At 40.9% G+C, this 24,873-nt stretch overlaps 1 protein-coding gene across 1 annotated transcript in view; it reads right to left on the reverse strand.

The window, feature by feature from the left end:
- Window positions 1-22,815, reverse strand: part of ly75 (lymphocyte antigen 75) — a 123,845-nt gene extending 101,030 nt beyond the window's left edge. Inside the window, exons 1-2 of the mRNA XM_060941729.1 lie at window positions 22,615-22,815; window positions 11,119-11,487 (exon numbers count right to left, since the gene is read on the reverse strand). Coding sequence (XP_060797712.1) covers window positions 11,119-11,487; window positions 22,615-22,717 — 472 coding nt within the window. The 5' untranslated portion in view covers window positions 22,718-22,815. The remainder of the gene's footprint in view (window positions 1-11,118; window positions 11,488-22,614) is intronic.
- Between the last annotated feature and the right edge of the window lie 2,058 nt (window positions 22,816-24,873).

Below are 24,873 nucleotides of genomic sequence, written 5' to 3' on the forward strand. Positions count from 1 at the left end.
TGAGGTCCTCAGAAATCTCCTTTGTTCGTGCCATGATACACTTCCACAAACATGTGTTGTGAAGATCAGACTTTGATAGATCCCTGTTCTTTAAATAAAACAGGGCGCCCACTCACACCTGATTGTCATCCCATTGAATGAAAACACCTGACTCTAATTTCACCTTCAAATTAACTGCTAATCCTAGAGGTTCACATACTTTTGCCACTGACAGATATGTAATATTGGATCATTTTCCTCAATAAATAAATGACCAAGTATAATATTTTTGTCTCATTTGTTTAACTGGGTTCTCTTTATCTACTTTTAGGACTTGTGTGAAAATTTGATGATCTTTTAGGTCATATTAATGAAGAAATATAGAAAATTCTAAAGGGTTCACAAACCTTCAAGCACCACTGTATACTGAAATATTTTCGCCAAGCTATGCGTATCTTTTTAAAACATAAAATGATTATTCATCATTAATATCATAAATACATACTTCCATTTGTTTTTTTTATATAACAAACCAAACCGTTTGAATATCGATTGAAATTTGAGGAAGTTACGGTCATCTGAAAAGTACATACCGCTACCAACACAATGTAATGGGTAAGCCAGCTGTCTGAGGTAAGATGGCCGCCATGTGCGGACGTTCGACTTCGTTGACGGGCAACGGGGACGAGGCATCGAGTCTTCTATGTAAATCTATGGTTGCAACTACAAGGAATTTGGCTGGGTCAATAAATAAACGCTAAATAAAAGACTGTTTATTCTCATAAAAGAGCTACACCAAATATTGACTGTGTGTCATTTATTATGGCTCGCTGCTTACAGTATTTACTTAACCTTAAACATTTCAGGCCATCCTTAAAAAAAAAATCCGTTTCCTGTCCACCGCGAGAGCAAAAATTCAGTCGGGAGGGAGGGATTTTTTTTTTTTTAATATATGGATGGATAAGAAATCGCAATGCTGTGTTTGCTTTTTCTTTCAGTACTTTATTACAAAAGCAGACACATTTAATAAAATGACAGTTTAATCAACTGAAACTTGTACAAAAACTAAGTTAGCACTTTAAATGCTGACTGCAACATTTGCAAAACTTTTACAAAAGGTACTTAAAATGTCCGACACACGGACTTTTTGTAGTTTTAAATCGAGCGTTAGGTCTAGTTCGGATGAAATTACACTATTAAAATGATCACTGAATGATTTGCTTTTCTGAATCTTTACTATTTTGTTGTTCGCTAGAATACCATTTTGCGATTTCACACTTAAAGTGCTGATGACACGAACATGACTCTATGCAATTTCTTAAATAAACTATACAACATGGCAAACACGTTAGATTTCTGTTATAATTACGTGAAAAGAAGCTGTTGTTACGCGAATATCCAACCTTTAATTGCACAGCGCAAGAAAACTGGGTCCGTGGCTCGCGGCCATGCTGTGACGTCAGCGGAAGAACACGCTGCGGTTCACTGGCTGTTCTACTCAATGGAAATGGCGCATGAAAACGCCAGTGAACTCTCTAGTGCTAGCTCTTCAACAACCAAATACTGGTACTTTAAGCAGTGATCATGATGGCATGATTTTATCTGATTTTAAATAAATGAGATTGATAATAATGTGAATGTTCACAACTAGTACATACAAACTCTGCAGCTTCTGATTCAGCAGCTGCGTCATACTCCGCAAAAACATCAGCAAGAGCCTACAATATAAATGGAAATGCAATACACTAAGCTCAAATGACTTTTGGAAAGTATAATTTCTAATTTTTTCCTACATATTCTTGAAGTCGGTCATCGGGGTACTTGCTACCGTTCCCTAACGACGCATGGCAAAGGGTAAAGTGTAGTGTTGCTACGAGTACTTGCTAAAGCCTCCGGTGGAAGATCCTCGATATACAGTTCTATAGAACACACAAGTGTCACGATAATCACAAAACAGATGCAAATTGTTAAAATACCTCATTTTTAAGCAATCATGTGTTGATCTCTTCCGAATAGAATCTATGATAGCCTACCCTCTTTACCCTTTGCCTCTCGTTGCTAGGCGGCAGTTACATGAAAGCCGCAAGCTTTCACAAGCAAATACATGACTGATATCACGCCGACTTTATGATTACATTTATGATTATCATGAATGTGTACTCTGTGATGTGTACTCTGAGCGATCTGGAGTGAGTCACTTCCAAGATGGCCGCGCAGACCGCATGGTTACTATTTTTAGCATCATGTCGGAGCACTCTATAGCTCTACGTACCTTTATCTTATGTCGTTTCTCAACACATGTTCTGACAGGAGGACTGTGTTTGGAGGAGTCGGCTTGTCCCAGGCGACTGCTGGATCCGGCATAGCTACAAGTAGACCCCCTCCGGAATACTGTAGGCACTGCTGATGGTAGCAGCACACGTTTGTGCTGAACTGAACACCCGAGAGATTCTTTTAAGCTGGGAAGGGTGTCAAAACAATCCAAATCGAAGTGTTCAGAGCACAGGACGGATGTTGGTGAGGGCTCCCACTTGTCACGAGTGCGCCTGACTTGCTTCACCCACTTCGCGTGCAGCTCGGGATCTCTGGGAAACTTGAATAAACTTACCCCATCCTTGTGGGTTTTGGAGCAAAAGCCGGCAACACAACGCGAAGGCATAATAACTGTATAATAATGTCTAATAAAAATACTAATAATGATAAACTGAACACCTGCCGCATCAACAACAAACTGGTAAGTGAGGAGGAAGGTTCTTTCGCTGACGTCATATAGCTCCTCCTCCTCCTCTTTCGTCTCCTGGGTGCTGCAGCCCCGTCAAATTTGCCCAAATAGCCGCGTTTATCATCATAACTTGTAAAATAGGCGCCTTCGTGAATTAATATATGGATCATCGGGAATTACTTTTTATGTTATAAAACATCGCCAAAGATGTCAAAAACGTGTCATCAGCACTTTAAGCAAATGTTTGAAAACTCCGGATCTCCTTCCTTCATGGTGGCTGCCATTTTTTTGTGCCGCACGGCGCATGCGCAGAGCTGATTCGACAGGGCTTTCCACAAGCGCCGGCTGCCGGCCCGACGACACAATTAAGTCCAGCCGGCTACTTTAATGACTATTATTTTTGTAGCCCACAGGCTCTAAATATTAATTTTCGATTTTAATAAAATTAAATGTTTATCTAACGGACTGACAATAATGTCGAACTGAACCGCACTCATTTAAGTTGTGATTCGCGCTGTTTGTACCGATAATAACCACAAATTCCCTGCCGACTTCGTTGATCAGGGGAGAGTAACTCATCCGCGGCCCCGACATGCGGTGTGTGCGCGCACTCGGTGGAGGCAGTAGTGTGTCGGAGGGAACAGAAGCAGAGATGACGCTTATTTTGTCTCCGGTAAACCAGTCTTCTCTCGTTCAATTACGTGCTGGCATCAAAAGACACCGTTGGTTGTAAATGAGCCCAAACTGAGTGGTTGGAGTGTATTTTCATACACAAATGGAGAAATGTTCACGGAGTGTTTAATTGTGTAGCCCCACTGCAGACCGTTGTCGTTGTTAATTCATAGCATGCTCAGCTGCGTGAATGTGTCATGCACCGAAAATAAGAGATTTACAAGCCAGGAACGCCTCATGATGCAATACGCAAGAAAAGAAAGAAGATTTACTGCCATTTTACTTTGCATTTGAGTAAAGTGAATAAATAAATGGTCTGTGGAAAATACATTTAATCCTGGGAACTGCGTGCACAGGAGTTTATTTTGTGTTTACTCCCCCCCCAGCTGGCTACTTATTTGTCATGGCTGGCTAGTATGAGCCTTAGTGGAAAGCCCTGGGAATGTGGAAATGTCAAGTTCGATTTTAGATTTACGAACCCGAAAAAATGTCGAAAAACCGGCGTTAAAAAAAAAAAATTTCAACCGCACAAACGGCACTCACCCGGCCGGTGGACCGGAAACAGAACATTTTTTAACAATGGCCTCATTTCATTATTTTTTTAAGGCATTTTCAGTCGACAGCATTTCTTTACACGTGCCTAAGACTTTTGCACAGTACTGTGCATGCTGGAGTTTCTTCTACCTTATTTTACAGGGACACACCCACCCACCCGCCCTACCAACCGACAGCAGTAACGCCTCTTAGAAGTTCTTATGAATATGTTTACAAGTCAAATGCAGGCTCGGTTTTGACCTTGTGGTTACTTCATTTAATTCTTAAGGCCAATTTATGCTGACAACCCAGTCCTCGCAGATAGCGTTGCAGACAGTGTCTGCGTAGCCCCCCCACCTTCGCAGATGCTCTGCGCGCACCTCCCAAAAATTGTGACCACCGCAGAAGCCTCGCAGACAGCGTCGCAGACAAGAGGGCTCTGATTGGTCCACTCTACATCCGCTGTACACGCACTTCCGCTTCCCTACTTTCCCGGTTTGGTTTGTTTTCACGACCGCCATTTTTAAAAACACGAGCGAAGATGGAGCAGCACGAAGAGCGGTTGATTGAGGAAGTACGTACATCTATACGACTCCAGTTCTAGTCATTATAAAAAAAAAAGTTCTAGTCATTATAAGTAACCGGAGGATAAACACTCCACTAACCACACCCACCAACTACTCCTAGCGACTTCGCGCCCCCTTGTGTTGTGGCGGTGAATAACATCGCGCACGCCTATTACTCCCTGCTCAACGATAAATTACAACTGTCTGCGAAAAGCTATCTGCAAAAGCCTTGTCGCACGAGCATGCAGAGGCCCTTACACTTAGAGTTTACTGGTTAAATTCAGAATTACATTTTCTTCCCACTAACTAGGGTTTCCTTTAGGACTTGTACAGTACTTTCATTCATAACAGAAAGATCTGTAAGTGGAAGTTACACTTTTTTGTACACCAAGTGCCTCCGATGGTGTCCTTTGTCCATCAAAAATGTCCTCTCTGGAAAACATTCACCATATGAGGAGGTTGGAAATTACTTATGAGCGGCATGGTGGTGTAGTGGTTAGCACTGTCGCCTCACAGCAAGAAGGTCCTGGGTTCGAGCCCAGCGGCCGGTGAGGGTCTTTCTGTGTGGAGTTTGCACGTTGTCTGCGTGGGTTTCCTCTGGGTGCTCCGGTTTCCCCCACAGTCCAAAGGTATGCAGGTTAAGCCAGTATCTCACTGGGCTGCGACAGCCTGCGACTAGTTGGAGACCCAACAATTGTGGTAAAATATGCGAATTAGCGACAATTTTCACTTGGAAATCACACCGAATGGATATTTGCATATTTTACCGCAATTGTTGGGTCTCCAACTAGTCGCAGGCTGTCGCAGCCCAGTGAGATACTGGCTCGCACTTCCTGTCTCAACTCGCACTTCCTGTCTCACGGAAACTGACTTGAGAAGGGTTCGCGATGGCTTTGCGACACCAGCGACGCATTTGCGGCTATTTTGAGAGAAATTTTGTCGCACTAATTTTTTGAACATGTTCAAAATTTCAGCGACGAAGGAGCGACACTTTGCAACTCATGCGAGGAAATTGAGAAGCCCCGCGAATCTTTCAAGACACTTTTGAAACACTCTCGCGAATAACGTTCGAAATTTGTCGCAAGCTGTCGCAGCCCAGTAAGATACTACCCATAGGCTAACTGGTGACTCTAAATTGAGCGTAGGTGTGAATGGTTGTCTGTGTCTATGTGTCAGCCCTGTGATGACCTGGCGACTTGTCCAGGGTGTACCCCACCTTTCACCCGTAGACAGCTGGGATAGGCTCCAGCTTGCCTGCGACCCTGTAGAACAGGATAAGCAGCTACGGATAATGGATGGATGGATGGAAATTACTTATGAAGAAAATAGTCTTTGAAACAGAATACTCTGCTGTTTTTACTGTGCAACAGGACCTGAAATAGATGCAAGACATGTTTGCAGCGGAGCTTCGCATGTGGTTGAAACGGGAGTCCGTCAAAAAAGCGTCCTCTCCGGAAAACCACAAGGATTGTCCCCACTTCAGTTGGTATTACGGTTACCACAGTGTACAAATGTTACCGTGTAGGACTTGTAAATTTGTACTTAAAATCACATGCATTTCAACAAAAATCACATCCATCTTTCACATTGTATCCCTTACTCTTATGAACTATAAGAAAGGTACATGTCGTCTTCTAGCAAAAGGTGGATAAAGTATACAACTTAAGTCAAAGTACAGATCCCACAAGTGAAAGTTGTACAGTCAAATTTTTAAGTACTGAAGTACTTGCTTTTCAAAATACTTAAGTATTAAAAGTGCATTTTCTGTCAACGCATCGTTGTATTATTGCCACAACGCTTACAAAACCTAACGCCTCTGAAGTAACCGACTGGATTTACTGACTCACTTGTAGAACAAACACCTGGTAGAATGTTACAACATGAAACACAACTGAATGGAAAAAGAGCTGTTTTTATTTATCCATCCACCCACTCATCCATCCATTATCCGCAGCCGCTTATCCTGTTCTACAAGGTCGCAGGCAAGCTGGAGCCTATCCCAGCTGACTACGGGCGAAAGGCGGGGTACACCCTGGACAAGTTGCCAGGTTATCGCAGGGCTGACACATAGACACAGACAACCATTCACACTCACACCTACGGTCAATTTAGAGTCACCAGTTAACCTAACCTGCATGTCTTTGGACTGTGGGGGAAACCGGAGCACCCGGAGGAAACCCACGCGGACACGGGGAGAACATGCAAACTCCACACAGAAAGGCCCTCGCCGGCCACGGGGCTCGAACCCGGACCTTCTTGCTGTGAGGCGACAGCGCTAACCACTACACCACCGTGCCGCCTCATTTTCTTTTTTTTATTTTATTGTATCACTCCTCCCCACCCCTACAAAGCAGCATGGTAGTGTTCTGACCCAGCTCTGGCAGTGTGCACACATGGAAGACAGTGGAATAGCTGTAAATGCAGCTTGCTCAGTAAATAAAAATGACAATCCAACCTGATTAAAGCCCAGGTCCACACCTCGAGCTTAATAACTGCCCAACAGCAACACTGCTTTAAGCAAGACAAAAAAAAAAAAAAGTGCAAGACCATCATCTGACATCAAAACAAAAAACTCCAGCAATTTGTTGCGACTGACTAGTACAATACTGTCCATCTCACAGGTCTCACATGCGCGTGCAAGTGCATTCATGCACATATGAATCTATCTGTGGAATCATGGTGGTTTAACGTTAAGCTAGCTAGTCAGTGAAACTCCACCTGACATGCTAGCAAACTCTTTTCAAACTCCAAATCATATTGAGTAGCTAACGCTACTAGAAAAGAAAGATTTCTACATTGTTTATTTGGCAAGATTATGCTAAAACATTTTTGAAAGGACTTCAGATAAGTTAACGTTATTCATGTTAGCGTAACTCTGTTCTTACATGCTAACTAACAGTGTCCAAGTTAACTAGCTGTGTGTAAACGTTAGCCGTGGACAAGGCTACGGCAACTTGGCGGGAAAATCCATAGAAAGTCATTTGACTAACCAGACTGCATAGCTATTGCAACGTTATCGCTAGCTCTAAAGCACAGACGACTTTGTTGTGAGCTTTCTCTTGGAATAAAACGTTTATATCCCTCAATATGCTTCCGCAGGCTGGACGGCGAGTTTTTGTAGGCCGTGATGTGGTTCGTTTTCAGCAAACAAAGCAAACATTTAAAACGAAACGAATCTTTAATCCGTAAAGAAAACTGAAACATGGGTTCCAGGTAAAGCCGTGGGTGCGTGCATTCTCCAGAAGAACCGCCTCCTTCCATTCTGCCGTCAACTGATCGTGTTAAATAACGCTGCGGAGAAATCATTGAACTTGATTTTATACAGTCTATGGACGTGACGTGATCCTAGTGATTACTGATCGGCTCTCAGTGTCACCTGCGGAAAACCAATCACGTTTTAGAAAAGAAAAAAAACATCCACTTTCAAAGCTGCTTCATAGTAACGAGTAACGAGGAGCTTGATAGAAATGTAGTGGAGTGAAAAGTACGATATTTGTCTTTCAAATGTAGTGAAGTTAAAGTCATAAGTTTCCAACAAAATTAATACTCAAGTAAAGTACAGATACTCAAAGTGTACTTAAGTACAGCACTCAAGTAAACGTACTTCGTTACTGTCCACCTCTGCTTCTCACCACAAGTAACACGCCCAGTATACGACATGTAGCTCTGAAATGCTGCGCAGTTCATTTCCATCTCAAAAGCTCATTTTTGGCGGCAGAGAAACACAAAAATCAAAGGTTTGATTTTTGGATTATTGTGGACCTTAAAAGTTTACCCTGATTGTGAAATAGTCATGCATACGATCAGCTTTGGGGCTGTTGGTTGAGGGGCTCTTGTGAAGATTGACAGCGTCATGAATTATGCTTTGCGCCAGGATATTTCAGACCGAAACCTGGTTGCTTCTGCCAAGAGGCTCAGACTTGGACATAGTTGCACCCTTGAGCTTCGATTTTGTTTGACAGAACAAGATGAGCCAACCCCCTCCAACACAAATCAACACAGGAATGCTTCAAGGAACACATCATTTTGATGTTTTGCAATGACCAGGATCGTCTTCGGATTTACCTGACCAAAAACCTCGGATTTAAACGTTTTGCATGGAGGAGTGCACAAGGTTCAGGTGCCTCCAGGACAGAGGTCACAAAATATTAACTGTATGGATGCCAATAATTTTGAAACCAGGGTTTTTTTTTGTAGGGGGAAAAAAAAAAAAAAAGACTTCAGAAACAATATAGCAGGGCTTTTCAAAGTGTGGGGCGCACCTCCCCAGGGGGCACCAGAGTTCTTCGGGGGGGGGGGGGGGGGCAACGTGAGGAAAAATAAACCAGAATAAGTTACTATTGCGAACATTTAGCGAACTTCAGCTAGCCTTTGCCAGAGACAAAATGGATCGATTTTTAGTACCTAAAGCTACAGTGAGTGAGGAAACAGAGTCTGGGCCAAGCAAAAAAAGAAGGAAGTCTGACCACGATTATTTAAAGTTTGGATTTTCATGGACTGGATCTGAAGATGCTCCACTGCCACAGTTTGTTGTCTGCCAAGAGGTGCTAGCTAACAATGCCATGAGATGTTTAAAATGTGTAAAAAAAAGATGTTTTTAAAAAGCACAGATGTTTAAAATGTGTAAAAAAGATGTTTTTAAAAAGCACAGATGTTTAAAATGTGTAAAAAAAGATGTTTTAAAAAAGCACAGATGTTTAAAAAGTGTAAAAAAAAAGATGTTTTTAAAAAGCACAGATGTTTAAAAAGTGTAAAAAAGATGTTTTTAAAAAGCACAGATGTTTAAAATGTGTAAAAAAGATGTTTTTAAAAAGCACAGATGTTTAAAATGTGTAAAAAAGATGTTTTAAAAAGCACAGATGTTTAAAATGTGTAAAAAAGATGTTTTTAAAAAGCACAGATGTTTAAAATGTGTAAAAAAAGATGTTTTAAAAAAGCACAGATGTTTAAAATGTGTAAAAAAGATGTTTTTAAAAAGCACAGATGTTTAAAATGTGTAAAAAAAGATGTTTTAAAAAAGCACAGATGTTTAAAAAAAAGATGTTTTTAAAAAGCACAGATGTTTAAAATGTGTAAAAAAGATGTTTTAAAAAAGCACAGATGTTTAAAATGTGTAAAAAAAGATGTTTTAAAAAGCACAGATGTTTAAAATGTGTAAAAAAGATGTTTTAAAAAGCACAGATGTTTAAAATGTGTAAAAAAGATGTTTTAAAAAGCACAGATGTTTAAAATGTGTAAAAAAAGATGTTTTAAAAAAGCACAGATGTTTAAAATGTGTAAAAAAGATGTTTTTAAAAAGCACAGATGTTTAAAATGTGTAAAAAAAGATGTTTTTAAAAAGCACAGATGTTTAAAATGTGTAAAAAAGATGTTTTTAAAAAGCACAGATGTTTAAAATGTGTAAAAAAAGATGTTTTTAAAAAGCACAGATGTTTAAAATGTGTAAAAAAAGAGGTTTTTAAAAAGCACAGATGTTTAAAATGTGTAAAAAAATATTTTTCAAAAAGCACAGATGTTTAAAATGTGTAAAAGAAAAAATAATGTGTACAACAACCTTTTTTTTTTTAAATACGAATGGAACATTAAGTATAGCAACAACAAAAATTGTAAGGGGGGGGGGGGGGGGCGCTGTTGTTTATTTGCTCTCTGAGGGGTGGCTGACTGTCCCACACTTTGAAAAGCCCTGCAATATAGTATTTAACAGTTATTCCACAAAACTGAGTCATAGATGAGCTGATAGCCGATGAGGCGCGTAGCACCGAGTTGCCATGTACTACGAGATTGAGTGGAATAACTGTTATTCTATCCACATTCACTGGATTTTGAGAAACGGAGCATTTTTATTTTTAGCAAATTCAAGAAATACAAACTTCATCCAAAACATCAGACAAAATCACTTCCGCTTAGAATGTGTAAAAAAAAAAAAAAAAAAAAAAAAAGACAGGAGTAATTTGTGAAAAATGTGAAAATAATAATTCTTGAAAAATAATGTTCTTACAATCAAATACTTCCATTGCTTATTTTTTTTGTATTTTTTGGGGTTTTGGTTTCGAGTAGAGTTTTTATTTCATCCTCGGTTGGTTCAGCAACACGCTCTGACATTTTGTTTTTCTCTACTCACTGTATATGAGCTGATATCCTTGTAGTAGAGTAGCCAATCAGAGTGCACGGTTGCTCATATCCAGTGAATGTGGATAGAATAATAGGACTATAAAACGTCCCTGTGTGATTGAGCTCAAACTATTGGTTGATTGTGTTTTTCCTTTTTATATATTAATATTAACTTGGGCTCATTTTCATGAAGGGTACCGTGAGCTGGTCTAGTGGTTAGCATGTATGATTCTCGACCAGATGATCGTGAGTTCTACTCGCAGTCGGGTCATACCAAAGATGGTACCTACTGCCATCTGGTAAGGCACACTGCAATACAGATACGAGTAGGGAGTCAACCTCTTGCGGTTACCAGAGGACCAGGCCCCGAGGTGCTGAGGGCTACTGAAACAGAGATCGGCGCCGCCCAGTGTACCTCAAACGACTGGGATGGGAGACTGCTTGGGAAGACCATATCCTGACACGGGAGGGACTTTGCATGAAGGGTGCCAATAATTCTAAAGGGCATGATGTGTGCATGTTGGAATTGCTTACTTTGGTAAGGCTGTTCACAGATGTTCTCTGTAGTGCCTCCCCTTCTCCAGGAGTCAGCCGCGTCCTGTTTGGCTATCACAGTCCCGTTGGCGGTGACGCTTAGCCTCATCTGAAAGGTAGTGATAATAGATCCCTCATAGCAGCGCCATTCCAAAATCGCATCATCGGAACAGTTGGTGAGAGACAGCGCTTTGGAGAGAACGTCCAGTCCCAGGCAGGCAGATAACCCTGTGTGTAAGAGCCGATGTCCTGAGCCCCACTTCCATGACTGGGCCGTCGCTGATGAACAGTTTCCCAGTGTCAGTGCGCCGTCTTGAGCCAGGAAGCACTTGCCTGTACTTTCATGCTGGATAGCGAAGGCGTCATGACCTGTGGGACAACAGCCAGACACATCACTGTAGCAGGAAATAATCAAACTATATCGTTAAGATTTTTGAGAGCTGATTCGAAGCAATACATTCTCTTTACTCGTTCACTTTATCCTGTCAGGGTTGCAGAAGATCTCTGGAACACCAGGTCCGAGATGACAATACATACACCCTGGATTGGATACTCATTCACAATTTAGAGTCTGGGAGGTAGGACCAAGTCAGAGAACACACTGGAAACCCAGATCACATGAAGCTCGACACTCGAGCTCGGTATAGAACTGGGGGACCCTGGAGCTGTAAAGTCGCAACGCTGCACCTGAAAACCGAAACCAGATCTCCTACGTCTTGAAGACTACCACAACTCAAGCTCTTAAAACGAACCTGCGATTCGGATCTCAATCAATCAATCAATCAATCAATCAATCAAGGAAAATCTAATTCCTCAGTAGCTCTGACTGAAGTGTTTCGCAGTCGACATGCAAGTATGAGATCCTGGCCAGAACCTTCTCGTAAACACCTTCGTTTCTGAAAGTGAACGAAACCAAACCCTTGTTGCTTTTGGATGGAGATCAAGTGCAGTCATGAGAACAATTTCAGGACAAGGCAGCAGGATTTTAAAAAACAAACAAACAAACAAACAAACAAACAAAAAAGGTTTTTTATTTAAATTATCAGGGCTTTGTTTTGAGGATCTTGGAAATGTTGACACAAAACAAACCGCCACCAAGATGAGTCTACACGGATTTAAAAGTAAACCGTACGGTGGACTTTCAAGTGTTTATACGGTATGTTCAAAGAAAAAACACATTAACCAAGTCATTTCCACCCGCATAGTTTTCCTGCCATTTTGATTTTACTCTTATTCCTGTCCACACGGCAACGGATTCAGGTGACTCCGATACAATTGCTTATCGTTTAGGCCTGGCGTCCACACGGCACCGGCGTTTTGGGTGCCCAAAACGCAATCTTTTTGAGAACGGGTTCCAGAGTGGAAAGATCTGGCAACGTTGCCGTTGCGAAGTCATCTGGATGAGTAGAACAGATTTGTTTACGATGACGTCACAACCACATGACTGTGAGTGCTTCACGCCGGGTAGAAGTGTAACGAACTCGATGCGAGTTGCCAACAAATCCTATAACTTGGTTCATGAAACGCGCTTGCAAAATATGTTCACTGTGAATATTTATTGTGTAATGGTGCAAAGTGAGAGAGAGAGAGAGAGAGAGAGACTCTGCCCTTAGGGCAGAGTCAATCCCACCAGCAAAAATAGGGAAAAAAAAGGAGCGGTCTCACCTCTTCAGATGTTGGTTTAAGTCCTACAATACATTCCTCAAAAAGGGCGTAGAAGAGCAAATTAATCCATCAACGTGTAGCATTCAATTTATTCCGGACCATTAAAGACGCCGCCTTCCGCGTAGAATCATACGTCATCCTCGCCGCCATATTGGATAGGTCAAAACGGAGAATAAAGATTAGCTGCGTTTAACTGTACCAACAGGTTTGCCGTCCAAACGAGATCACATGGGATTACCTTTCACAGGTGAGACTGGAAAAATACTTTTCATTGTATTTGGTCATTATAATGTAATTTTACGAACAGATTTTCCTGACTTTGTGGCTAATATGAAGTCTCGCGCATAATAGTTTATGCGCATGCGTCCTTACTTCTTCTATTGTTCTGGTGTCTCCGAAGGGACCGTCTTACAGCGCCCCTAGAGGTGTGGCATGTGTATTGCATCGTTTTCAGCAAGCATTGCGTTGCCATATGGACCTGATATTTTACTGATTGTTGCCCATTTGGACGCGATATATTTTTAAATAACATCTCGTTGCCGTGTGGATGTAATCCTGCCCTGCCTGCTTTTAACTCTTAAACTCACCACCAAAAGCTGTAGTCTCCGGCTTGATACGCTGATAACGTACAGTACGCCATTCCTCGTCTGCAGCGAGAGTGCCTTTAAAAAGCATTCGCACCCTTGGCTTGGTAGAAATTACAGAGTCATCTTAGATCGGATTACCTCCCAAGCATGGAAGGATCAAGGACTATTTGAGTCCTGGTGATTACAACGTACCGTAGTGATGTGATTTGCCAATTTGTTTTAACAGTTATGCGCTGCTGTCTTGGCCAGGATCCGCTTGGAAAAGAGATTCTGAATCTCAGGGGTTAAATAAAAGGTTGTTAGTGTGTTTCTCTGAACATATAAAAGATATATTAGTACAGTATTAAGGGTTGTTTTACAATCAGGGTACAAAGTTTGTGTCACAGGGGTCCAGAATTCAAATTGATTCAAACTGGTTCTTGTAGCAGTTTTTAAGTGAAGGACAAGTTAAAGAACAGATTTCAGGTCATTTTTTGACACGTGTGTATGGTAGTTTTGTGTAACCTGCTATAAGAGAAAGAAAAGTAGCAAACATGTTATCAAAGACTCCTTGTCAAAAAATAGCTGATAGAAATAAAATTCCAACGGTTAAGAAATTGTTAGTAGTCCATAACATTCACCTAATGTTATAGCATGTTCATGAACTAGGTTTTTTTTCTAAGTAAATTTAGGCTACATCCACACGACAACGAGATTTTTTTTTTTAAATATCGCATCCACATGGGCAACGGATCAGTAAAATCTCAGGTTCATATGGCAACGCAACGCTTGCTGAAAACGATGCAATACACATGCCACACCTCTACGTGCGCTGTAAGACGGTCCCATCGGAGACACCAGAACAATAGAAGTAGACGCATGCGCATAAACCCCTTCTTCTGTAGCATTAGCCACATAAAGTTTTGATTATTAATCAGTAACGTAAAACGAAAGACGCGGAAAGAGGAATGAATGGGGGTAGATGGAGAGAGAGAGGAATGAATGGGGGTAGATGGAAGCTGGTACGCCAACATTCTGAGATCCTCCAGAATCCTTTAATGGTCCGGAATAAATTGAATGCTACACGTTGATGGATTACTTTGTTCTTCTACGCCCTTTTTGAGGAATGTATTGTCGGACTTAAACCAACATCTGAAGAGGTGAGATCGCTCCTTTTTTTCCCCTATTTTTGCTGGCGGGATTGTTTTTGTTAAGTGCACGGGCGGTGCGCGGTTTTGGTTATACTGCTTCCGCAGTGTTTGGACTAAAGACTCTGCCCTAAGGGCTATTCTCTCACTCTCTCTCTCTCTGCACCATTACACAATAAATATTCACAGTGAAAATATTTTGTAAGCGCGTTTCATGAACCAAGTTATAGGATTTGTTGACAACTCGCATCGAGTTCGTTACACTTCTACCCGGCAGGAAGCACTGACAGTCATGTGGTTGTGACGTCATCGTAAACAAATCCGTTCTACTCATCCAGACGACTTCGCAACGGCAACGTTGCCAGATTTTTTCACTCTGGAACCCGTTCTCAAAAGATTTCGTTTTGGGCACCCAAAACGCTGGTGCCGTGTGGACGCCAGGCCGAAACGATAAACAATTTTATCAGATTCACCTGAATCCGTTGCCGTGTGGAGTGGACAGGGCCCAAGTGTAGCTTTAAGCAGGGCTGGGAGAAACAAACGAAGTGATTCTCGGAGAGGACTTTTTTTTTTTTTTTTGGACAATTCAGAATCCACTACTTCCATAGTGCTTTTAAATATAAGGCTGTAAGCTTTGTGTTAGTTGTCTCTAATATTTATGTCCCGATATCTTGACCACATTTTAGGATGAAAATAATCATTTTAGATATGTTATTTTATATTGAAAAATTAGCTGTCTCGGAGAGGACTTTTTTTTTTGGACACAATTACATACTAATTTGATCAAAATAGTCTGAAAACTTACTGGCATTCAACATTAAAACTTAACTGTTTCCAATGATATGGAACCAAATATTTGTTTTATGGTATAAAGAATGATGTAAGTGCATCCCTTTTGGAGCTACCTGTGGTCAAAAAAGCACTTTTTCTAAATGACACGAGTAATTTTGCTAAATATGACACATATTGCCGTACATTCACCAAAAATAACATTAATCACCAATTTTTTTTTTTTGCATGGTAAATAGAGCTATCACAGGGCTACAATAAACAACCAAGTTTATTTAGTCAAGCCTTTTGATATTGAAAATAAGTGTTAAAGGAACAGTCCACCGTACTTCCATAATGAAATATGCTCTTATCTGAATTGAGACGAGCTGCTCCGTACCTCTCCGAGCTTTGTGCGACCTCCCAGTCAGTCAGACGCGCTGTCACTCCTGTTAGCAATGTAGCTAGGCTCAGTATGGCCAATGGTATTTTTTGGGGCTGTAGTTAGATGCGACCAAACTCTTCCGCGTTTTTCCTGTTTACATAGGTTTATATGACCAGTGACATGAAACAAGTTCAGTTACACAAATTGAAACGTGGCGATTTTCTATGCTATGGAAAGTCCGCACTATAATGACAGGCGTACTAACACCTTCTGCGCGCTTCGACAGCGCACTGATACGGAGCTCAGATATCAATGCGCTGCTGAAGCGCGCAGAAGGTGTTAGTACGCCTGTCATTATAGTGCCGACTTTCCATAGCATAGAAAATCGCTACGTTTCAATTTGTGTAACTGAACTTGTTTCATATCACTGGTCATATAAACCTATGTAAACAGGAAAAACGCGGAAGAGTTTGGTCGCATCTAACTACAGCCCCCAAAAATACCATTGGCCATGCTGAGCCTAGCTACATTGCTAACAGGAGTGACAGCGCGTCTGACCGCGTCTGACTGACTGGGAGGTCGCGCAAAGCTCGGAGAGGTACGGAGCAGCTCGTCTCAATTCAGATAAGAGCATATTTCATTATGGAAGTACGGTGGACTGTTCCTTTAAATGGGATTTTTAGCTTGTGTACCCTGATTGTAAAACAGTTATGTGCTGCTGTCTTGGCCAGGATCTGCTTGGAAAAGAGATTCTGGATCTCAGGGGTTAAATAAAAAGGTTGTTGGTGTGTTTCTCTGAACATATAAAAGATAAAAAGTTTGGGGTCACTTTGAAATGTCCTTATTTTTGAAAGAAAAGCACTGTTCTTTTCAATGAAGATCACTTTAAACTAATCAGAAATCCACTCTATACATTGCTAGAAAACCCTTGTACAATCATGTTAGCACAGCTGAAAACAGTTGAGCTCTTTAGAGAAGCTATAAAACTGACCTTCCTTTGAGCAGATTGAGTTTCTGGAGCATCACATTTGTGGGGTCGATTAAATGCTCAAAATGGTGTCTAAGGACAGCTTAAGTAAAGGTGCTATAGCCGAGCTATATAACTATTCGTTATCAAATTCGGTTGAAAATGCAGATCATAAACAAGAAGCGTGGAAGGAAGATCTAGGCACAGATGTATCATTAGAAGACTGGCAATCTATATGTACTAAGGCTCACACCCAATCAATCAACACTCGATTTAGACTATTGCAGTATAAATGGTTGATGAGAGTTTATAGTACACCAGTTAAATTAAATAAATACAATAAGAATATCCCAGATGTGTGTACAAAATGTACTGAGGTGAAGGGGACATTATTACATTGTGTATGGCAATGCAGTAAGATAAAATCTTTTTAGGAGGAGGTTAAAACGGCAATAGAAAAAATGACTTCAAAAAATATTCCTGCACTTTTTGTCTTAGGACTTTATCCAAATGGTCACAAATACAACAAAAGTGAATGAATATTAATAGATATGTGTTTGTTGCACGCCAAAAGATCCATTGCAATGTTTCGGAAGAAGACCAGCAGACCAAATGTTACGTATTGGGTGAAGCAAATGCTCACAACTTTGCCTTTGGAGAGAGTGATTATATATATATATATATATATATATATATATATATATATACGAAAAGGAAGACAAGATATGTTTGAAAAGATATGGGAACACTTTAATGTGTATGTTAATGGTATTAATCTGGCAATTGACAATGAAGAGGAATAAGTAGTCGGATATGTAAACCTCATAACAGAATTAATGAGTTCAAATTCCCGTGATTGTATAAAGCCATTAAATTACGTACAAATGTTTTGTGGCTGAGGAATGCATGTTTGTGATGTGTATGTGTATTGCATACATGTCAACCTTTGGTCAATCAAACCTGTATAACCAACCTCCAAAATCCGTATTTCCCTTATAAAATCCGTATAAGATGCAAATTAAAATAATTTACCTAAAATTTGAATGATAATTAACAAATGATATATCCCAGTTACTTTTTATTCAATATTAATAACAATAAACCTTCAGAATGAATACAAACCTCCAATGTTTGACAAAAACACAAAGTGTCACTCTAATGTTCTGAATTGTACTCCATGACAGCTTTTTTAGCAGTCTGCACCAATACCTCACGAGGCTGCATGTCACAGCAAGTGTCTGTGTTGATCTTGCCGGAATGCCCATTCAGAATCTTTTCAGTCGCTAGTGAAAGTCGCTCAGGTGGAAATACGAGTTTCAAACAAAATGTTACTTCCCGGTTGGCGGGATTCTCGCAATGCGGCGTGCACATGATCAGAAGTGGAACGAAGTCTCGCTACCACAAGATAACTCGTGATTTCATAAGACTCTTTACTGGCTGGCTGTGGTGTACAGTACGTTTGTAAATGTTATGCGCTCTTTTATCATTGTGGGAATTGATTATAGCTCTAAATAAATATTGAAGTTTTTTTAAAGAATCCGTATAACTTTATTTGTACGCCCGTATACTACGTTTATTGAATCAAATCTGTATAAAATATGGACATTCCGTATAGGTTGACATGTATGGTATTCATCTCATCTCATTATCTGTAGCCGCTTTATCCTGTTCTACAGGGTCGCAGGCAAGCTGGAGCCTATCCCAGCTGACTACGGGTGAAAGGCGGGGTACACCCTGGACAAGTCGCCAGGTCATCACAGGGCTGACACATAGACACACAACCATTCACACTCACATTCACACCTACGGTCAATTTAGAGTCGCCAGTTAACCTAACCTGCATGTCTTTGGACTGTGGGGGAAACCGGAGCACCCGGAGGAAACCCACGCGGACACGGGGAGAACATGCAAACTCCACACAGAAAGGCCCTCGCCGCCACGGGGCTCGAACCCAGACCTTCTTGCTGTGAGGCGACAGCGCTAACCACTACACCACCATGTCACCCTATTATTATTATTATTATTATTATTTCAAACTCAGACTGATCTTTTGTCATCAGAATTAACATAAAGGAGCGGGTCATAATAAGTGACCAAGGGTCCTGCAGTTCTAAGAAGAAGAAGCTGCTCTTATTTGTCACATGCACAGTGAGATTCCATCCATTATCTGTAGCTGCTTATCCTGTTCTACAGGGTCGCAGGCAAGCCGGAGCCTATCCCAGCTGACTACGGGCGAAAGGCGGGGTACACCCTGGACAAGTCGCCAGGTCATCACAGGGCTGACACATAGACACAGACAACCATTCACACTCACATTCACACCTACGCTCAATTTAGAGTCACCAGTTAACCTAACCTGCATGTCTTTGGACTGTGGGGGAAACCGGAGCACCCGGAGGAAACCCACGCGGACACGGGGAGAACATCCGCACAGAAAGGCCCTCGCCGGCCACGGGGCTCGAACCCGGACCTTCTTGCTGTGAGGCGACAGCGCTAACCACTACACCACCGTGCCGCCCATGTATGGTATTGTTCATTTGTAATTTTGTTTTGTTATGTAAAAAATGTCAATAAATATATTGTTTCCAAAAAAAAAAAAAAAGCTCAAAATGGCCAGAAAAATGTCTTGACTATATTTTCTATTCATTTTACAACTTATGGTGGGAAATAAAAGTGTGACTTTTCATGGAAAACACAAAATTGTCTGGGTGACCCCAAACTTTTGAACGGTAGTATATATGAGTGATTCCACGCTTATGGGTACTGAAATGGGGACATGAACTTATTTTTAAAAATTCACCTAAAACCATTTCTTTTTTTTTTTTTACCATCAGGTCACAAAACATGTAATCTTTAATGAATGCTATGTTAAAAGATAACTTTAATTTTCTGAGATGTAATAAAAACATATTTATATGCCAAAGTCAGAACGTAACAGAAGTGTTGTGGACATATAGATTCTCAATTTTAACAATGTAGAATTACTTTTTGAAACATAGGAAGGTGATGTTTTAGCAAATAGAATTAATAAACATGTGTAGTAGAATAAACATACACATTCTTTCAATAAGATTAACATGGTATATAGCTAGATTGTAATTAATTTGTAACAGATGCGAGATGGACAATCGTAACAGAAGTAATGGAACAGACATCATTTTGGAACTCATAGGCTTGACTTTGGCATATAAATATGTTTTAATTACATCTCAGAAAATTAAAGTTATCTTTTAACATATCATTCATTAAAGATTACATGTTTTGTGACCTGATGGTAAAAAAAGAAATGGTTTTAGGTGAATAAGTTCATGTCCCCATTTCAGTACCCATAAGCGTGGAATCACTCATATATTCATATATATGAGTATTTGCCCATAACATGTGGAGTACCGCAAGGGTCTGTCTTAGGTCCTAAACTGTTTATATTGTACATTAATGATTTATGTAATGTATCAAGTATAATGAAATGCATATTATTTGCTGATGATACAAACATCTTTTGCGCCGGGGACAATGCACAGCAGCTTATGGAAACAATCACAACCGAAATGAATAAATTAAAAAGGTGGTTTAACGTAAACAAATTGTCATTGAATTTGAGTAAAACAAAGATTATGTTATTTGGAAAATATAAGTCGAACCCTCAAGTTGAATTGAAAATTGACAACATAACCATAGAAAGAGTGTATGAAATAAAATTTCTGGGTGTGATTGTTGATCATAAAGTCTGCTGGAAACCGCATATTAATCATGTTAAAGCAAAAATAGCAAAGATTACTGCAGTTTTGGGGAAATCAAGACACATTCTGGACTATAAATCACTACATACTCTGTATAATGCACTCATACTTCCATATCTGAGCTACTGTGTGGAGATATGGGGTAATACCTACAAATCTAACCTGCAGCCGTTATGCACATTACAAAAAAGAGCAATAAGAATCGTCAATAATACGGGATATCTTGAGCATACAAACGCATTATTCGCAAAAGCACACACTCTGAAATTCACTGATCTGGTTAAACACAAGACTGCACAAATTATGTATAAAGCAAGACATAACCTTCTTCCGGGTGAGGTACAAAATACGTTTATGGAAAGGCAGGGTGGGTATAACCTGAGAGGGGAAATGAATTTTAAGAGAGTAAATGTTAGAACAACTATGAAAAGTATGTGCATAACAGTCTGTGGGGTGAAATTGTGGAATGGTCTGGAAAATGAGCTCAAAAATAGCACCAACATAAAACTGTTTAAAAAAATTATATAAAAACATCTCATCTCATTATCTCTAGCCGCTTTATCCTTCTACAGGGTCGCAGGCAAGCTGGAGCCTATCCCAGCTGACTACGGGCGAAAGGCGGGGTACACCCTGGACAAGTCGCCAGGTCATCACAGGGCTGACACATAGACACAGACAACCATTCACACTCACATTCACACCTACGGTCAATTTAGAGTCACCAGTTAACCTAACCTGCATGTCTTTGGACTGTGGGGGAAACCGGAGCACCCGGAGGAAACCCACGCGGACACGGGGAGAACATGCAAACTCCACACAGAAAGGCCCTCGCCGGCCACGGGGCTCGAACCCAGGACCTTCTTGCTGTGAGGCGACAGCGCTAACCACTACACCACCATGTCACCCTATTATTATTATTATTATTTCAAACTCAGACTGATCTTTTGTCATCAGAATTAACATAAAGGAGCGGGTCATAATAAATGACCAAGGGTCCTGCAGTTCTAAGAAGAAGAAGCTGCTCTTATTTGTCACATGCACAGTGAGATTCCATCCATTATCTGTAGCTGCTTATCCTGTTCTATAGGGTCGCGGCAAGCTGGAGCCTATCCCAGCTGACTACGGGCGAAAGGCGGGGTACACCCTGGACAAGTCGCCAGGTCATCACAGGGCTGACACATAGACACAGACAACCATTCACACTCACGCTCAATTTAGAGTCACCAGTTAACCTAACCTGCATGTCTTTGGACTGTGGGGGAAACCGGAGCACCTGGAGGAAACCCACGTGGACACGGGGAGAACATGCAAACTCCGCACAGAAAGGCCCTCGCCGGCCCCGGGGCTCGAACCCAGGACCTTCTTGCTGTGAGGCAACAGTGCTAACCACTACACCACCGTGCCGCCCCTATATAAAAACATGTTAATAAAAATATATGAGGATGAGGACAGGCAGACTATATAGGTGATGATGAAATTGAGAGTAAGTCTGTGACTGGTCATCTTGTATTTAGTGTATAGTTATAGGTATGTGTACATGTATGTACTGTATATATGTATTGTATGTGCGTCTATATGCATAAGTATCTGTATATATGATTTGATTTGGTCGATATTATACCATGTCGGTATGTTTTCTTTTTTGTTTATTGCTTTTGTTTTCTTTTGTATATATAGTTTATTGTGGTGGAAAGTGACATTTGATTAGCGGTGGTATAGAAGGTTAGGATTGGATAAGTTATTACTTCTTCCTAATCCTTTCTGAACATTATGTTATTGCCTTGTGGCTACGCTATTCTGTTTGTTTATGATGATGTTTTGATTATTGTATTTTTTATTTAAATTTTTATTTTTATATCTTTCTTCTTTATTGTTCAGAATAAAGTAATCAATCAATCACTATATACGGTATATATATATATATATATATATATATATATATATATATATATATAAGTAGAGTGTGATCCAGGAAGAAGTTCAGTGATTAGTTTGAGGAGTTAGTCAGTGCATGTTAGAGATGAGGATCTAGAGGAGCAACACTGTATCTGTTTAAAGACATGTGAAGTTTGTTTTTGTAGCAAACTGAGGATTTAAACTCTTTCTTCTTTTTGAGACATTAAAGAGACGCCAGGCTTCTGTCTCTTGGTTTCGCTTTAAAGCCCTCTCTCTCTCTCTCTCTCTCTCAGGAAGTCAGTGTGTGTTGCTGCTGTACTTGGCCGGAAGTGTCCAGCCTCGAGCAGGAATGCAGCCTTACCAGCAGGACTCCGGCTCGGTGCGCAGCTCCCCAAACGCAGCGTGCTTCCTCCCAACAGCGCCCAGAGCAGCGCGCACAGCACTCGGTGTCGAATCCAGCGCATGGTTCCTGAGCAGAAGCGCGCTGAATGAACTCATCCGTTCCGTTCCGTTCCTTTCCTCCCTCTGACAGGTTCAGTCTGTCCCACAGAGCCATCGCCCGCCCCATGACTTGCAACTATGAAACTATTATTACTCCTGAAATCAAGCGTCGCCATTGGCCAGCTTTCAAACACGTCACAACTCATGAAAGCCACGCCCCGAACATAAAAACCGCTCGTGACTCGCTTTCTTTACCAACTTCCAGAACTTTCCCCAACCCTGATTCCAGAACAGTCGGGACAGAGTGCAGTTTACAAATCTCAAAAACTGATATTCATTCACAACAGAACATAGAGACATTTTGAAATTTCATGACAGCAACACATCTCAAAAAAGTTGGGACAGGGGCAATAAGAGGCTGGAAAAGTTAAAGGTACAAAAAAGGAACAGCTGGAGGACCAAATTGCAGCTCATTAGGTCAATTGGCAATAGGTCATTAACATGACTGGGTATAAAAAGAGCATCTGGGAGTGGCAGCGGCTCTCAGAAGTAAAGATGGGAAGAGGATCACCAATCCCCCTAATTCTGCGCCGACAAATAGTGGAGCAATATCAGAAAGGAGTTCAACAGTGTAAAATTGCAAAGAGTTTGAACACATCATCATCATCTACAGTGCATAATATCATCAAAAGATTCAGAGAATCGGGTCAATACTGGGTGCTCGTGATCTTCGGGCCCTGCGTCACATACATGTATTGGAAATCACAAAATGGGCTCAGGAATATTTCCAGAGAACATTATCTGTGAACACAATTCACCGTGCCATCCACCGTTGCCAGCTAAAACTCTGTAGTTCAAAGAAGAAGCCGTATCTAAACGTGATCCAGAAGCGCAGACGTCTTCCCTGGGCCAAGGCTCATTTAAAATGGACTGTGGCAAAGTGGAAAACTGTTCTGTGGTCAGACGAATCAAAATTTGAAGTTCTTTATGGAAATCAGGGACGCCGTGTCATTCGGACTAAAGAGGAGAAGGACGATCCAAGTTGTTATCAGCGCTCAGTTCAGAAGCCTGCATCTCTGATGGTATGGGGTTGCATTAGTGCGTGTGACATGGGCAGCTTACACATCTGGAAAGACACCATCAATGCTGAAAGGTATATCCAGGTTCTAGAGCAACATATGCTCCCATCCAGACGACGTCTCTTTCAGGGAAGACCTTGCATTTTCCAACATGACAATGCCAAACCACATACTGCATCAATTACAGCATCATGGCTGCGTAGAAGAAGGGTCCGGGTACTGAACTGGCCAGGCTGCAGTCCAGATCTTTCACCCATAGAAAACATTTGGCGCATCATAAAACGGAAGATACGACAAAAAAGACCTAAGACAGTTGAGCAACTAGAATCCTACATTAGACAAGAATGGGTTAACATTCCTATCCCTAAACTTGAGCAACTTGTCTCCTCAGTCCCCAGACGTTTACAGACTGTTGTAAAGAGAAAAGGGGATGTCTCACAGTGGGAAACATGGCCTTGTCCCAACTTTTTTGAGATGTGTTGTTGTCATGAAATTTAAAATCACCTAATTTTTCTCTTTAAATGATACATTTTCTCAGTTTAAACATTTGATATGTCATCTGTGTTCTATTCTGAATAAAATATGGAATTTTGAAACTTCCACATCATTGCATTCCATTTTTATTTACAATTTATACTTTGTCCCAACTTTTTTGGAATCAGGGTTGTATTCGTAGAGCCGTGGTTTGGCCATGTGTAGTCTAAAAATGGTTAGCAATATCACCTCAGAGCAACAAGGTTCTGGGTTTGAGTCTTACAACCAGCAGGGGCCTTTCTTTCCGTGTCGAGTTTGTCAAGTTTATTTGTATAGCGCTTTTAACAATAAACATTGTCGCAAAGCAGCTTTACAGAATTTGAACGACTTAAAACATGATTTGAGTTAATTTTATCCCTAATCTATCCCCAATGAGCAGGCCTGTGGCGACGGTGGCAAGGAAAAAACCCTCAGACGACATGAGGAAGAAACCTCGAGAGGAACCATACTCAAAAGGGAACCCATCCTCATTTGGGCAACAACAGACAGCATGACTATAACATTAACAGTTTTAACATGAAGTCAGTTTCGTTGATGTTATAAACTCGAGTGCAAAACTGTTCATG

Source organism: Neoarius graeffei, chromosome 15 (assembly GCF_027579695.1).
Source record: "Neoarius graeffei isolate fNeoGra1 chromosome 15, fNeoGra1.pri, whole genome shotgun sequence".
Classification (NCBI taxonomy): domain Eukaryota; kingdom Metazoa; phylum Chordata; class Actinopteri; order Siluriformes; family Ariidae; genus Neoarius; species Neoarius graeffei.